Source organism: Sceloporus occidentalis, unplaced genomic scaffold (assembly GCF_023333645.1).
Source record: "Sceloporus occidentalis isolate IW3139 unplaced genomic scaffold, rSceOcc1.0.p SCAF_57, whole genome shotgun sequence".
Taxonomy (NCBI): domain Eukaryota; kingdom Metazoa; phylum Chordata; class Lepidosauria; order Squamata; family Phrynosomatidae; genus Sceloporus; species Sceloporus occidentalis.
The window spans coordinates 4783428-4799717 of NW_028317037.1; the positions used below are offsets into that span (position 1 = coordinate 4783428).

General features: G+C 42.1%; 2 protein-coding genes across 2 annotated transcripts in view; both read right to left on the reverse strand.

The window, feature by feature from the left end:
• Positions 1 to 16290, reverse strand: part of LOC149287748 (uncharacterized) — a 792175-nt gene that overhangs the window by 458650 nt on the left and 317235 nt on the right. The gene's annotated exons all lie outside the window — the stretch shown is intronic.
• LOC149287759 (uncharacterized) lies at positions 12586 to 16054 on the reverse strand. Its single transcript, XM_089492618.1, has 2 exons — positions 15965 to 16054; positions 12586 to 14268 (listed from the first exon to the last, which is right to left on the reverse strand). The coding sequence occupies exons 1-2, from the start codon at positions 15996 to 15998 to the stop codon at positions 13115 to 13117; spliced, it is 1188 nt and encodes a 395-aa protein (XP_089348744.1). The 5' UTR covers positions 15999 to 16054; the 3' UTR covers positions 12586 to 13114.

Below are 16290 nucleotides of genomic sequence, written 5' to 3' on the forward strand. Positions count from 1 at the left end.
TCAGGTGCTGGCTGAGGAGTTTGAAGATTCCGCTTGGCAGTTGGGTGGCGTCAGTTAGGGTTTGCAATCCTGAGGGATGAAGCGGGAGTTCAGTGGGAGATAGTGATAGAGAGGATGGGAACAGTAGAGTCCAAGAGAGGAGTGGGTTCCCATAGTTCCTGAGGGATGGTTACTTAAGGAACTGCTTTGTCCAGAGAGGGACAGGATTAGTTCTGGAGAGTCTAGAAGAGAGACTCAGTGGAACCAGACTCAGGAAGAGGGCTTTGGCTTACATCATTTCTTGAGTGATAGTATAGCCTGTGTGGCGGAGTTATCATTATTATTATTATTACTATAGGGTTAAACCCAGACCTGTATATATGTAACAAAAGAAGATGTAGTAACAACTCCATCTCAAAGATACCTTTGCCTATTCTGTTTTAAAAATAAACTTATATTCTTGTTAAATCAGCCGCTTGGTCTGTGTTTTAAAATCCATCCACACGACTGTCCTTCAAACACCCAAAGAGGTGTCAGGTCAAAATAGAAGAGAGGATTGTGAATCGTTACATCATCTATTAGAGATTTAAATCTGGATCTAGGTTTTTCCCTTTCCAGATGGATTTTTGCAGGTCCTTCTGCCGTTCTAAAAATGGTTTGTCATTAAGAAGGATAGTATAGTCTGAAATGAAAATAGTAATTTAGGCGGTACGTTCATTTTAACTGCCCTGATCCTACTCAAGAGGGACAGGTTGAGTTTAGCCCATCTATTGGGATCTTGGTTGATATCACCCCATATTTTCTTGTAGTTGCTTTTAAAGAGGTCTCGGTTTTTAGAGGTGAACTCAACACCTAGATATTTGACCTTTTTTCTGCTTTAAAGCCAGTCTCCTCTTGTAGATTTTCCTGATCCTTCTTTTGTTAAATCCATTGGTAAAATTTTTGTCTTATCCCTTTTAATCCGGAAACCTGAATGCTGTCCCTATTCCTTTAATTTATAAAGCAGGGGATTAACACTTTCTATTGGGTCAGATAAGTATATCACCACGTCGTCTGCGTATAGTTTAAGTCTGTACTCTTCCTGTTTTATTTCCAGGCCTTTGGTCTTCTTATCTTCTTTAATGCTAGGACTCAGAGTCTCTAAAGTGGCCATAAATAACAAAGGTGAGAGGGGTATCTCTCATTACAGGTAACGCCTTCGCTTTCCCCCCATTAATAATAATCTCACTGTTTGTTTCTATAGACTGCATCTATTCAGATGATAAAGTTAGCTCCTAGAACCATGTTTCTTAAGGTTTCCAGCATGAAGTTCCAATTAACTTCATCAAATGCCTTTTCGGTGTCGAGAAAAATCATAGCTGCTTTTTAATCTATTTTCTTCTCATAGAAGTCTATAATATCTATTAAATTCCTTGTGTTGTTTCTAAGGTGCCTTTTTGGGAGGAAGCCTGTTTGGTCTCCGTTTATGATATTCTGTAGGGTTTTAAAAAATCTTTCTGATAAGATTTTATAATTGTTGTTAAGAAGAGAAATGGGTCTGAAATGTTTCACCTCCAGCAGCTCCTTACTTTCTTTACGAATCAGTGCAATATCATCTATCTTCCGAGAGTCAGGCGTTCTTCTTTGTGAGAGTCTATTCATGATTTCTACAAGGGTTTAATTAGCTCTTTCTGTAAGCTCTTGTAATAGATTGCGCTTAGGCCATCTGGCCCTGGCTCTTTGGACGTCTTGGTTTTAGTGATTGCTTCTAGCACCTCAGGAGCTTTGGGTGCCTTGGTTTTACTGGGCAGTCTCTTCTGTTTTGCGACCCAGGAGCTTACTCTAAACATCTTGTCCACCTCAAGGAGAAAAGATTCATTATCTAGGTCCATAAATTCAGCCAAGGCCGGTATTATCCCTTTATATAGATCTACGTCCTTCTGTTCAGGAAGACCTCTTATTCCAAGACATCTCTCCCTAAATCTTTGCTCTAATTTAATTCTTTCTGCTGTATCTTCAGTATGTTCTTTTGTTAATCTCTCTATCTCTTTTCCCAATTTTTTATATTCTTCCTCCAGGAATGTCACTCTTTCCCTGGTTTGTGTTAATTCTGATGTTATCTTTTCCAGGGAGTATTTATGTTAAGCAACGGGGTGGACATTAAACCAACAGAATCCCCAGACTTTCCCTAGTCTTTAAGCTGAAATAAATACATTTGATGTGGTCCATCTTATGGATAGGTATCCTGGCCAAAGCAAGATTGTCTTCATGGACCAAAGTGACGTCCCCTTACCTGCTCACTGACGGAGAACCCGGCTGGTAATTCCTGAGGCCAGGTGGCTGAGCTATCATCACCCAGCCAGGTCTCTGTGAAACAAGCCAGGTCAGCCTCTTCATCCAGGACTATGGACTATCTGCGTTGTATTTTTGACTGACCTGGCATGACACAAGAGCAGGGGAGGGTTCTCTGGTTGGTTTGGTATGTTCTCCAGCCCTTTTGGGATAGCAAGGTGAATGGAAGGGGAGATAGATATCTGTCAGGGTCCTAATTGCAGCCCGTCTTGCAACACAAAAGGCAGTACTCTGAAAAAGGAACAGCTTTTATTGAAGAAGATACATACAATAGAAGTGACTTTTTTTGTCAGGAATGAAAGAACTTATAAACCTATCACTTTTCTAACCATATCAATTCACTCCACCCCATTAACCAATAAATTATTAATTGGATAGCCTTTTCCCACGCAGTGTCCTCCCATATTGAATTCTAGCAGCATTTCTAAAAACAATTAAGCTCTCATGTGCCTTGGACCATAGAACTCAGCCACACAACAGTTTAATTAACATTATGGCTTAACAATATGTGTGTGTGTGTCTGTCTATCTATCTATCTATCTATCTATCTATCTATCTATCTATAGATATAGATATATAGATATATTATGAAACCTCAGCCATCCCAATCTAATACTATACCATATATATATATATATATATATATATATATATATATATATTTAAAATATAAGAAGCATAAACCCATAACAATATAATACAATATAACAATACCAATAACTCTCTATGTTCCCCCTCCTTTTACAGGGACCAGTCTTTTAAACTCCAGCCTCTGTTAGAAGGGTGATTCCCACACATTCCAATACTAGCAAAGAAGCACATTCTTTATCCATGATCTCCCTGCCTCTTTCTAGTATCTTCTACTAAAGCACATATTAAAACATATTATTTTAACCCACCATAAATCCCAGCTATCTTAACTCTAACTTAAAGCTAAACCTATAACCCTTATGTCATGAATCCCTAAATGAATAAATGCATGAATGAAGGGATTCATGACATATTGTGACTTCAGGCTGGTGCTCCTTACCTGAATGGGACTGGCCCATTGTGATCTCAGGCCGATGCTCCTTGTCTGCTGCCATGAGATGGGACCATTGTGAATTTGGGCTAGTGCTGATTACCTGAAGGACTGAGATGTGGCCATTTTGACTTCAGGCTTCTGCTCCTTGGGTGAAGGATTGAGACGGTGCTATTGTGACTTCAAGGTGGTGCTGTAAACCTGAAGGATTGAGACTGTCCCATTGCAACCTCTGGCTGATGCTCCTTGCCTGAAAGATTGAGACAGGAGAATTGTCACTTCAGACTGGTGCTCTTTACCTGAAGGACTGGGACTGGCCCATTGCGTGTCAGAAATAGTGTATAAGGGTTCTGTCATAAAGAGTAAAAATATTAGGGTTTGGTAATTAGAGTTAATGTAGGAGTGATAGTTGTAGTTCATAATAGGCAGTGTAGAGTAATGAGTTATAGAAAGCATGTAATGGAAAATGATAGAACGACAGATGGAGTGGCGTTCAGATGAAGGAGGGCATTTGGAGAGGGGGCTGGGGTTGCAGCTGTAGATGGTTATCAAGGAGGAGTGAAGCTGGCTTGGGAAGACCGCTCTTAAAGGTGAGGCTGTCTGGGAGAAGGGAAGGGGAAGTATACACAACCTTGGTATCTATGCAATCTCCGCTTGTGTTGCTTTAGGTTGGGAATTGGGGGCTCGATTAGAGAAGGTTGAGTAAGTTCCTTCGGACTTCAGACTTTGCAAAAAGGTGTTAATGGATGTTTCTGCCTGGATTCATCAATAAAGCTTCTTTTGTTTCAAATGGGTTTTATTTTTTGAGCAGAGGACTGACTCCAGATCTCACCGTTTGTAAAGTCTCACAGTTTTAACTCCAATGGAGACCCAGGAACAAGAAGACTCCTTGGGGAACCCGGTGGTTCTGAAGATCCCGGTGGTGGAGGAGCAGGTGCCTTCTTCAGAGAAACTAGGGCCAAGCCCAAGGCTGGGAAACCTCCTGAAGCTCATACCATCCAAGCCACCACTGGAGGATTTAGGTTTCCAGCCCCAGACTGGGGAAAGGAAGGCCGTCAGGGGGCAGAGTGACAGCCTGGGACCTGGCAATGGGGGAGTCGCTTGATAGCCGCCCCAGCACAGAAGAACCCCAGGTAGACGTTTATTGAATGGAAGAAGACATAAAGGAATTAAAGGACCGTATGAAGTGGATGGCGCCCAAGTTAAAGATGCGGAGGAGGAAGACGTCAGAGGCGAACCGAGGGAAGCTGATGCTTCTTGCCTGAAGCATTGAGACTGTCCCATTGTGATGTTTGGTTTCCAAACTCTTCACCATTTTAGTCGCCCTCCTTTGGACATGCTCCAGTTTCTCAACGTCCTTTTTGAATTGTGGTGCCCACAATATTCCAGGTGACCAAAGCAGAATAGGGTGGCACTATTACATCCCTTGATCTAGATACTATACTTCTATTGATGCAGCCTAAAATCGCATTAGCCTTGTTAGCTGCCGCATCACACTGTTGATTCATGTTCAACTTGTCGTCTACTTGGGACTCCCAGATCACTTTCACACATAGTTTCATTCATCCAGGTGTCTCCATCCTATATCTGTGCATTTCATTTTTCCGCCCTAAATGCAGTACCTTACATTTCTCCATATTGAATTAAATTTTGTTAGCTTTGGCCCAGCTTTCTAGTATATTCAGGTCATTTTGAATTTTGATCCTGTTCTCTGGGGTATTAGCTACACCTCCTAATTTGGTTTCATCTGCAAATTTGATAAGTATGCCCTCATTCCTGTCATCCAAGTCATTGATAAGGATGTTGAACAGAACCCCACTGGACACCCCACTGGTCACTTCTCTCCAGGATGAAAAGGAGTCATTGTTGAGTGCCCTTTCGGTTCGGCCAGTCAACCAATTACAAATCAATGTAACAGTTTCCTTGTCTAGCTTGTTTCATGTTTTTCTTTTATATACTGTTTAATTTAGTTAACTGCTATTAGTGAATTGCCCAGAATGTCCACCAGATGGCGCTCCAGGATAGAATTTGGAGAGAAACCCAAGGAGGCTGCAGTGCCCTGAGTATCCACAAGAGGGCGGCGCTGCATTAGGAATGTTCTTGATTGATAAAACCGAAGTCTATGGGGACTAATGTGATTTTCCCATTGGCTCCCATTCCTGAGGGGGCGTGGCCTCCTTCCCTTTACCTGGACCTTCCTCCGCTCCCATTGGCTGCTGTTCACCCCCCTCAGTTGCCCTGAAAGCGAAAGGACCACCAGAAGGAAATGGGGGGACTTGCAGCGCTGCATTGTGGGAAATTTGCAACTGGGGGGTTTGCGGTGTTGAAACAGAGCAGAAGTGAAGCTGCATTCCATACCAGACCAATTCGGAGTGGAACCGGAGTGAGCTTGGAAGCGGTTCCTCCTTCCATTAACCCTAAAGCTTTGTTATTAGGAATGGTTGAAGATAATCTAGATAAGAAACATGAGAAAACCTTAATGTATATGGTTTCTATCGCCAGGATCCTGTATGCAAAGAAATGGAGATCGAAAGAGCTGCCCAGTCTTGAAGGATAACTATTTTCACCAAATTCAGAATTATAATAAAGGGTAAACCGTTCCAACAACAAAGTAAACCAATAGATTTCTTCCAGCATGCTTTCAGAGAGAGAAAAGTAATCATCTCTTTAACCTCTAAGATAGTATCCCAAGATCTAGCTGATAATAGCATATACTTATATCACTCCATTTCTTCTTAATGTGGTCTAAGACTTTGCACCAGTCCTTAGGAACAGTCTCCCAGGAGCCTTCTTTAATCCTACAGGAGAGTTTATCCATTTGTATCATTTCATACAAGTAAACAGACCATCTTCTAGAACTTATACTTCAAATGGACAACTGAACCGACAGAAGAGAAGTGGATTGCAAGAGAGGGCTAAGCTTTATAAATCAATGGTGGCGGAAGTCTTTTAGTGTGGAAGATGAGAATGTTAGAAGTAGTTGATAGATTAGCAAGGTGTGTAGAAGATGTAGATTCAGAGGCAGATTCGTAAAGAGAAGAGAGAAGAGTAAGTAAGTGAAGAAGGTTAGAGTATGTATGAACGAGGAGGAAGAGACACGGAAAGTGTGATTAGTTGGATGAGTGAGATAAGAAAGATAGAAGGAGCGGGGAGCTGATCTGAAGAAGGAATGAGATGGGAGAAGCCAAAGAACTGACTGTTGAACCTCTGAGGATAAAAGCCTACATACAAATATTGGTACATCTTATACCTTGTCAATGTAACTGTCGGTTGTTTTTTAGAAAGACGTATGTATGTATGTTTTATTTTAAACTCTATAAACTTTGTTTAAAAAGAAGAAGAAAGGAATCACGTGTGATAACACAAAATGTTGTCGCCTGAATTCGCATCGTTGGACCTGCAGTGGCTTCGGATCTGAGCTGCAAAGATCTGCAAAAACCTCCGTGTGAGAAACACAGTCTTTGAGATTTCACAAGGCTCTGTGGTTTTGGGAACAATAAGCTAATTACCATAATTGTGGTTGATAATAATAATAATAATAATAATAATAATAATATCCCTTTCTCCCTCATAAAGGGACACAACTGGAATTACAAGTTTAAGAGAACAAACTCTCTTTTCCTGGCGTTTGCACCCATTGCTCCATCTCCCGGTCTCCTCCGCTGGGAGGAGGGAGAGCGTGGCATTCTGGGAAACGCTGGCGGTTGGCTTGGAGCCTGAATAGGGTTCTAGAAGGCTGGTGGCTTTGACCGTTGGCTGCTTAGGAAGAAGAAGGGCTCCTTCTGGGTTTCCTTGGTAGTAAAGGGAAGGTGGGGGCCTCGAGATGGCAATGGGAGACCCCCAAATTTGGTTCCTCTGTGAGAAGGATGGCTGAGGGGTAAGAGCCCCCATTTTGGAGCCAAGTATGGGGGTCTGGTGGGTATTCTGTAGGGAGGCAGCTTTGGGGGCTGGAAGCAAGGAAGGCCCCCCTCCCCTCTTCTCCGGCTGCCAGGCCTCCTCTCATCTCCTCTCTTGGGAGTCTCTGTGGGGCCCTGAGATTTTGGAGAGGGATCCAAGAGAATCAAAGGGAGGCTCTTAAATCCCTCCACTTGCAAGATACAAGGTGTTGGATGTAACCTTTAAAGCCCTACATGGCTTGGGTCCTGACTACTTGCAGGAGTGCCTTCTTCCACACAATCCTCCCTGCACTGGAAAAAGTCTCCTAAAGCCTAAGAAGACTAGATTGGCTACAACAACCCAGAGGACCTTTTATTCTGCCACTCCTAGGCTTTGGAATGACTTTCTGGAAGAGATCCATCACATCACCACCTTAGAAGCCTTTTAAAAGGCTGTGAAGGCGGATCTCTTTCAGCAGGCCTTTCCAGATTAGACTTTTCACTGTCACTGACACTGTTATTGATACCGATACCCCGGCTACCCTGCATAGATAGAAGTTCTCCCCTCAGCCTCTCCACCCTAATGTTAGACCATTTTATCTTTCTCTTATCTGTATTGTAATTTATCTTACTTAGAGCCCATAGAGACAGGCCAAAACAAAGCTCCTTTGGATCACTTTGGAGGTATGCTATTTAAATGATGCATGTGTCCTAAGAGGCCAGAAGCCATGCCAAAGCCATGCTACAGTCCTAAGGACTGGGGTACAGCTTTGGTGCAGCTTCTGGCCTCTTAAGATGCATGTGTCTCTGAACAGCATTCCTCCAAAGTGACCCAAAGCAGCTTTATTTTGGCCTTTCTGTTCAGGCCCATAATTTACTTCTATAATTGGGACTGGGGTGCAGGAGGGAGGGTTAGGGTTTGGCTATTATTTTAAATGTATATTGTATTTTATTACTTTTTCTTGTAACCCAACTTCATTCCTTCGGGAAAAGGCGGGATCTAAATATATCATCATCATCATCATCATCATCATCATCATCATCATCATCATCATCATCATATTCACCCAGAGTTAGAGGGCATAGGAGTGGAGTGGAGTCATCACTGTTTTATATAATGATGCAGAAATGCATCAGTCAGCCTTCAAAGGAGAGAGAAGGAGATGACATTGTAGATTCTTTTCTGTGTATTAACTGAACTTTGGATAGAGTAGAAGAATGTAAATTGAGTAACAAGATAGAAGTGTAGTAGTAAAGTAAATATGAAATAGAGAAAGAAAGGAAAGTTATGATACATGGTAAAGTGTAGAATAAATTAGAAGTGAGGAAGCTGAAATAAGATCTTTCTTATTCTTCTAGAAGGGAGAAAGAAAGGGAGAAAGAAGATAGAGGTGGTAAAAAGAGAGGTATGTAGTTGAAGGTATGTGTAAGTGTAGAAGGTAGAGGATAGAGTTGGGTAGAGTGGAATGATGAGAAAGAGAGTGGTAAAGTTATGAAGGAGAGAGAGAGAAAGGAGGAGAGAGGTGGAAAGAATGAGAAAGAAGGTAGTAGGGAGGTAGGATGACATGCGGTTTAAAGAATAGAGGAGGTAGGAAGGAGAAAGATGTAGATGGAAGAAGTAGATGCTAATAATAAGAACAAAAAATGAATAAGTGTGATGTATGTTTGAATCGTAATTTTATTGATTATATGGTTGTTTATTCTGAAAATAAAAAGCATTTGAACATTATTTACAGCCGCAATTAAACTGTTTAATGCCAAGGTTCGTCCTCAATTGCTATACGGAGCCCAATTGGGACCATATAGTAACATAAATGTAATTGAACGTGTGCAAACTAAGTTCCTTAGGAGAATCTTTCAGGTTGCCCATTGTGTTCCGAACGCTGTTCTCAGAAGGGAGGCTGGGACTATTAAAATAGAATCTAGTCTGTGGATTAGTATACTCACCTATTGGCAAAAATTGCATAAAACTTCTGGAGGTCTGACAAATTTAATTTTCCTGGATTCCTTTAAATCCTCTTGGGAAATTTCCCTCCTTAAGAAATTAAATGAGCTTGGTCTCAATAAAAATGAAATTTTAAAGCTTGACACTGATAGAGCCAAATCTACTATTAAAAAAAAATCCTAGAAGCAGAAAGATATATGGACTCAACTTCCCTTTCAAAATATGTCATGTTCAGTGCTCAAGTTTTGGTCCCCTCCCCAGCTCCATATCTGTTCCATGTTACTCTCCTGAAGTTCAGAAGGGCTCTAACTCTGGCACGTTTCAATGTGTTGCCCACAGCCATGTTGGAAGGTAGATTTAAAAAAACACCTTTTGAAATCCGTCTTTGCCCATGTGGCTCGGGCACTGTTGAAACCAATGAGCATGTTTTCCTTTATTGTCAATTCTATAGAGACATTCGTCACCAACTGATTAGCCCACTACTGTGTAAATTCCCAGGCAAACCTGACTCCTTTTATTTACGCCTCCTATTGGACAACAATGATCCTACAGTATCCCTTAAGGTGGCTAAATTCTGTTATATTGTTTGTAAACTGCGCCCTCAACTGTCAAATGGCCATTTTATTACCGTGTAGAAAGAACTGTTTGATACTGTACATGTACAGTCTACTATCAGTTTATATTTTAATTTGTTATTGTTATATTGATATGTTGCTTGTGTGATTTGTTTTTATACTGGTCAATGACCGAATAAATTTTATTACAATTTACAGTTTGACCTCAGTATCTGCTGAGGTTTGGTTTCAGGACCCCACTTAGTAACCAAAATCCCTGGATGTTCAAGTCCTATTACAAACAATGGGGTTGTAGTATGATGTGCCTTACATAAAATGGCAAAATTAAGGTTGGGTTTTTAGGGATATATTGAGATGCAGAATCTGTGGATACTGAGAGCTGACTGTGAAATGTTAAAAAGCAGTTGAAATCATCCTATTAAGAGAAATGTAACCCATGTCATTGGACTCATGGAGAAGTGGTCAGATGGGACCAAGGAGAATGTGTTTCTTTGGTTGGTTTCCCTGGAATCAATTGAGAATCTTGGCCAAGGAGGGAGTTGAGTCAGTTGAGGCTGAGAGAAGGAGGAGAGACCTCAGGACAAGAGCATTTCTCTGGGTTAGTTTGCCTGTTTCCTATTTTGTGTTAGTGTTTTGAATACTGTCTTTCTTACAGTGGAACCTACTCCTGCTTTGTGAAGGCATCACAATTGGACTGGTTGATCTCACCTGAAAGCATCCTTCTTATTCATTCATTCCTATTGTACATTCTTTGAACTGTATGGTTGTGTTACTTATTACATTTCATCCCACCTTTCTCCCATGGGTGGGTCTCAAGGTGGCTTAGGATACAAAATAAAGAATGAACAAAAGCGTTGTTTAAAAAAGAACACATGCTAGTAAAATAATGATACTGCTATTCCTTCGGTTGGAAGTTCGTTCTCCAAGATCTGCAAGGGATAATCTACAAATGTTAACTGGGAGGGAAAGAGGACATTGGAGGACAATGGCTTGGAGTTATATCACATAGACAGTAGTGAATGGAGACTTCCATGTTAGTGGGTTGGTGAATCTGCTCTGTCTTTTAGTCCGAGCTCTCTCTGGTGCTGACTCTATTTTGGAAATGGGCTCCAGCCCCATGGATGAAAACCTGGAGGAAATCCAATGCCCCAATAATATGGAAGTCACAGTCTGGCAAAGTTTACATGAACTGTGTGAAATGTGGTTTTTGTTTTGCTGTTATCTGTCCTGAATTTCCCATCTCCACTAAATGACCCCAAGATCAAGCAAGAAGAGAGAAGGAGAAAACTGTGTCTCCTTCCACTTTTTCAACCTCATGCAGTAATGTATGAACCTCTTTCATGGCCATGTTTAGTCACAGCTTTGCTCCTTAAAAAACACAAGGCTTGTAATCTTTCACAGAAGACATATTATTTGGGAGGCAGTTCAAGAAAAATCCTACCAGGAAGGTGCCCCAAATTTCTTTTCTAGGCATATAGGCTGTTGGGCTTTTTCATCCACATTCATACGGTGGAGGTGGCCTATGGGAAACCTCCTTTGAACACAGACAAATGAAGAACTGCCTTCAACTTGACCACTAGCGAACCTGTTAAAAGTTTACATGATGAAGAGAGTTCTGCCTGATAGATCCTATGATGATTCTCCTGAGTTTCACTTAATTTGCTCAGGTAGAATTGTATTTATTTGTTAGACTGTTCTTATAAAGTTCCCCAGACAAAAGGAGAAAGGTCCCTCCACAAAATTGTCTGGCCTTAAGATGAATGACAAAGGCATCATGCGAAATGAAGAAGAGACGGCGATTGTGAACCAGACAATTCTTTCTGACCCAGAGAAAGGGAGCCAAGTGAGTCTGGGACACTTTTATGCAAGAGGTTCTTGGCCTTAGGAGAAAAGCCGCAATATGGAAAAGGAGCACCAGCTCATCTTTCTACTCTTTGTTCAAATGGACAGGTTTTCTCTGACCTACGGAGTCAAAGCAGCCCATTTGGATGTTGAATGCGGATTGGAGGATGACTCACATTTCCCGCTGGGATCTTACTGGCATGGCTACAGGAACATGGATCTCATAGAATCAGAGGATGACCTGGAACTAACTGACAAGGAACAGAAGAAGCCTATGCACTTTCCATGTGTTTTAGAGTTGGGCAGCATGTTCGCATCTGGCTGTCTTGCAAAGAGAGTCACAGAGGTCAGGGCAGGGGAACAGTAAATCCACCGCAAACTTTTTACTGAACTCTCTTCCCCCCAATAAATTCAATGCCTTGGACAGTCATGATTAAAACCAAAATGGATTCACTGTCCCACTAGAATGGAAGCCACTAAGGAGGCTGGATACAATGGGACACAGAACTTTGTCTTTAGTGAGAGCCATGCAATGAATTTTACAATACAAGTCAGGTCAGATCTAGGATTCCAAGTAGACAACAAATTGAACATGAGTCGACAGTGTGATATGGCAGCTAAAAAGGCCTTGCTTATTTATCAAATCATTCCTGATGCTGCTGTTTATTCCACTGTCGGCTTTTGAGGGAAGGGAATGAGTTCGGCAGGGGTTCAGCAGCCCCTCCTTCCTTCCTTCCTTCCTTCCTTCCTTCCTTCGAAGAGATTTTGAAGAGGCCGCAATGGAGCCCAGGAAAGGCAGGAAAGAAAGGTTCTGCTTTGGAAATAGTCTCTCTGTGTATACTGTAGGTATATAGATATATATAGATATATATAGATGTATGTGTGTTTGCCTCCTCTGTTCTTATGGTTGGGAATGGAGCTGACTACTGAGGACAGAAGAAAGGGTCAGTTTTGTGCAAATTCACAAGTCCAGTGTGTTGAAATAGCAAAGAACTTTATTGAAAACACATAGTCAGAAATTCACTTTTTAAGCCAGAAGTGCCCTCCCCAAGCCAAAGAATATATTGAAAACCCTAAACCTAAAACTCAACCATCTACCAAACCTAGCCCCCACCTACAATTCCCACCATCTATCCTCCACTATTTACCAGCCCCACTTTGGCATCCTTCTCACACGCACAATCTCTCCCTGCCCCAGACATTCGAAGAAGCTTGCTCCCTTTGTGTTACTACCGGTCCCCAACTTTTGTCGGCCAACATCCCACAAATTTTGAATGCTATCATTGGTATTCTAGTTAGCTGCAACAAATCCCAGCACCCCATCTAACTAACCTAAACCATGACCCACAATCCCCTGCCAATTTTATAACCCAAAGCAATTATCTTTACTAGTAGCAATTAAAAACTAAAGTTAACAAAACATAACTTTAAAACATACACAGGCATATGGACAGAAAACTTGTAGTTATAAAATCATAAGGGCCTTTTAGCACCGCTGGATTGAATAAATATTTTTGTATTTCTTATTTACAAAAATATTGTTTGTTCACTGCTTGGGTTTGTGTGGCTTCTCTCCTGTGTGGCTTCTCTGGTGACTGAATAGGCCTGACCTCCAAGAAAAACATTTCCCACAATGCTGGCATTTGTATGGCTTCTCTCCTGTGTGGACTCTCTGATGTATCACTAGGTATGGCTGCTGAGAAAAACCTTTCACACAATGCTGGCATTTGTATGGCTTCTCTCCTGTGTGGACTCTCTGATGTGTCACTAGGTTTGACTTCCCAGAAAAACATTTCCCACAATGCTGGCATTTGCATGGCTTCTCTCCTGTGTGGATTCTCTGGTGTGTCAGTAGGGTTGAGTGCTGAGAAAAACCTTTCCCACAATGCTGGCATTTGTATGGCTTCTCTCCTGTGTGGATTCTCTTGTGTATCACTTGGTGTGACTGCAGAGAAAAACATTTCCCACAATGCTGGCATTTGTATGGCTTCTCTCCTGTGTGGATTCTCTGGTGTCTCACTAGGTTCGACTTAAAAGAAAAACATTTCCCACAATGCTGGCATTTGTATGTCTTCTCTCCTGTATGGACTCTCTGATGTATCACTAGGTTTGCCTTCTGAGAAAAACCTTTCCCACAATGCTGGCATTTGTGTGGCTTCTCTCCTGTATGGACTCTCTGATGTATCACTAGGTGTGCCTTCTGAGAAAAACCTTTCCCACAATGCTGGCATTTGTGTGGCTTCTCTCCTGTGTGGCCTCTCTGGTGATTGAATAGGCCTGACCTCCAAGAAAAACCTTTCCCACAATGCTGGCATTTGTATGGCTTCTCTCCTGTGTGGATTCTCTTGTGTATCACTAGGTGTGACTGCAGAGAAAAACATTTCCCACAATGCTGGCATTTGTATGTCTTCTCTCCTGTATGGACTCTCTGATGTATCACTAGGTGTGCCTTCTGAGAAAAACCTTTCCCACAATGCTGGCATTTGTATGGCTTCTCTCCTGTGTAGATTCTTTGGTGTGTCAGTAGGTTCGACTTAAAAGAAAAACAGTTCCCACAATGCTGGCATTTGTATGGCTTCTCTCCTGTGTAGATTCTTTGGTGTGTCAGTAGGTTCGACTTAAAAGAAAAACAGTTCCCACAATGCTGGCATTTGTATGGCTTTTCTGGTGTGTGGACTCTCCCATGACTGACAAGTTCTTCTGTAAAGAAGGATAATGACAGATAATACTGAATATCAGAGTTAACAGAGGAAAGTGTTAGCCCAAGATTTAGCCCTATGTTTACTCCTCCCTAATTGATATTAAAGTAAGTTGGAGTCACATTCCAATAACTCATTGGCAAAGGCAGAGTAAGGGGGCTGGGACCTGGACTCCAATTTTGGTGAGGGTCAAGAGCCAGGGAGCAGCCTTAAAACAGCCTTAAAACATATATAAGACAGGCATGGACTACTGGTGGGGTTTGGAGGAGATCTCAGGGGCAACCCCACATTGTATTGCCTAGGGGCAATGAAATAATATTTTGCCCTTCAACATCCCACAGAATCCATTTGGGGAAGTGGAGGCCATTTTGCCACTACTGGGCCCTCTCTGAGCCATTGCAGGCCCAAGGAGGTCTTTCCCCCAGGAAGACTCTACAGAGCATTAAAAGGATGGAAGAGGGGTCAAAAAAAGGTAGGAAACTTGCTCAGGGATGTGCTGAATACCATTTGGGTGAGAAAAGCATTAATCTCCATGCTTCCTTCCCACAAAATCCTAGAATTGGCAGTTTAGGATGGAGTTTTTAGAATCCTTAGAAACTGGAGAGCAATAGTGCCTCACTGAAATACAGATTCAGATATTCTACAGGATGTTGCTATCACAATTAAACTAGGCTTGAAAGGGATCTAGGGCTCCGAGTAGACCGCAAGTTGAACATGGGCCAACAGTGTGATGCGGCAGCTAAAAAGGCCCATGTGATTCTAGGCTGCATCAATACAGTGGAACCTCGCCATAGGCGGGCGTGCCATACACGGCCTTGAGCATATGTGCTTAAGCCGCAGCGCGCGCGCAGGGCGGAAGGAGCGGCGCGTCCCATTCAGTTGAATGGGTGCGCATGCCCGTTGCGCCCCACGCACCTCTGTGCCGCCGTGCACGAGCCCCATTGTTTACAATGGGGCTCGAGCATAGGCGGAAATTGCCATACGCGGCGGGATCCGGAACGGATCCCCCGCGTATGGCGAGGTTCCACTGTACAAGAATAGTTTCTAGATCAAGGGAAGTAATAGTGCCACTCTGTTCTGCTTTGGTCAGACCTCACTTGGAATAATCCTGTGTCCAGTTCTAGGCTCCAAAATTCAAAAAGGATGTTGACAAATTGGAGCATGTCCAAAGGAGGGCAACCAAAGTGGTGAAGGGTCTAGAAAACATCAGGCTCTATTAGGAGCAGCTTAGAGAGCTGGTTATGTTTAGCCTGGAGAAAAGAAGATAAAGAGTGGATATGATATCTATGTTTAAATAGTTGAAAGGGTGTCATGTTGTGCAAGGAGAAGGCTTGCTTTCTGCTGCTACAGAAAAAAGGATATACCACAATGGATGCAAGACACAGGGAAAGAGGTTCCACCTAAACATTAGCAGGAACTTTGTGACAGTAAGAGCTCTTTGACAGTGGAATATACTCCCTTAGAGTTTGATGGAGTCTTCTTCTTTGGAGGTCTTTAAAGAGAGGCTGGGTGGCCATCTCATGGGGGTGATTTGAATGTGTATTCCTGCATGGCAGAAGGGGGTTGAACTGGATGGCGCTTGTGGTCTATTCCAACTCTATGATTCTACAATTCTAGTGGAACCATAGCGACATGATAATATAGTATGAATAGGCCCTCAGTCTTTATAGAAAGAGCAATGGATTCAGGTTCCTTACCTACAGAGGCCACATTCTCATAATTGTCCATCATTACATAATTGTACAAAAGTTTCTGTTTCTTTGTCAACAGTTTCCATTCCTCCTCAGTGAAATATATCGCCACATCTGCAAAGGTCACCTGAAATAGAAAATAGCCCTCATCCAGAGAGTGGCTAAGCAAAAGGGGAGGAAAGCACATGGTGCATCCAAATATTATTTCATCACTTCAGAATTAAGTCCTGGAAATAAACTTTAAATTCTGTTGGCAAGAAAACAGCTACTGCCTTTTTTTTTCATTTTATGATTATATATATATATATATATATATATATATTTACAAAGCT

Bases quoted from the DNA above. Each gene is read 5' to 3' on its own strand.
- LOC149287759 (XM_089492618.1), bottom strand. From the start codon at position 15,998: ATGATGGACAATTATGAGAATGTGGCCTCTGTAG. The intron at 14,269-15,964 runs GTAAGGAACCTG...CCTTCTTTACAG, and splicing joins TGAGAATGTGGCCTCTGTAG to AAGAACTTGTCAGTCATGGG.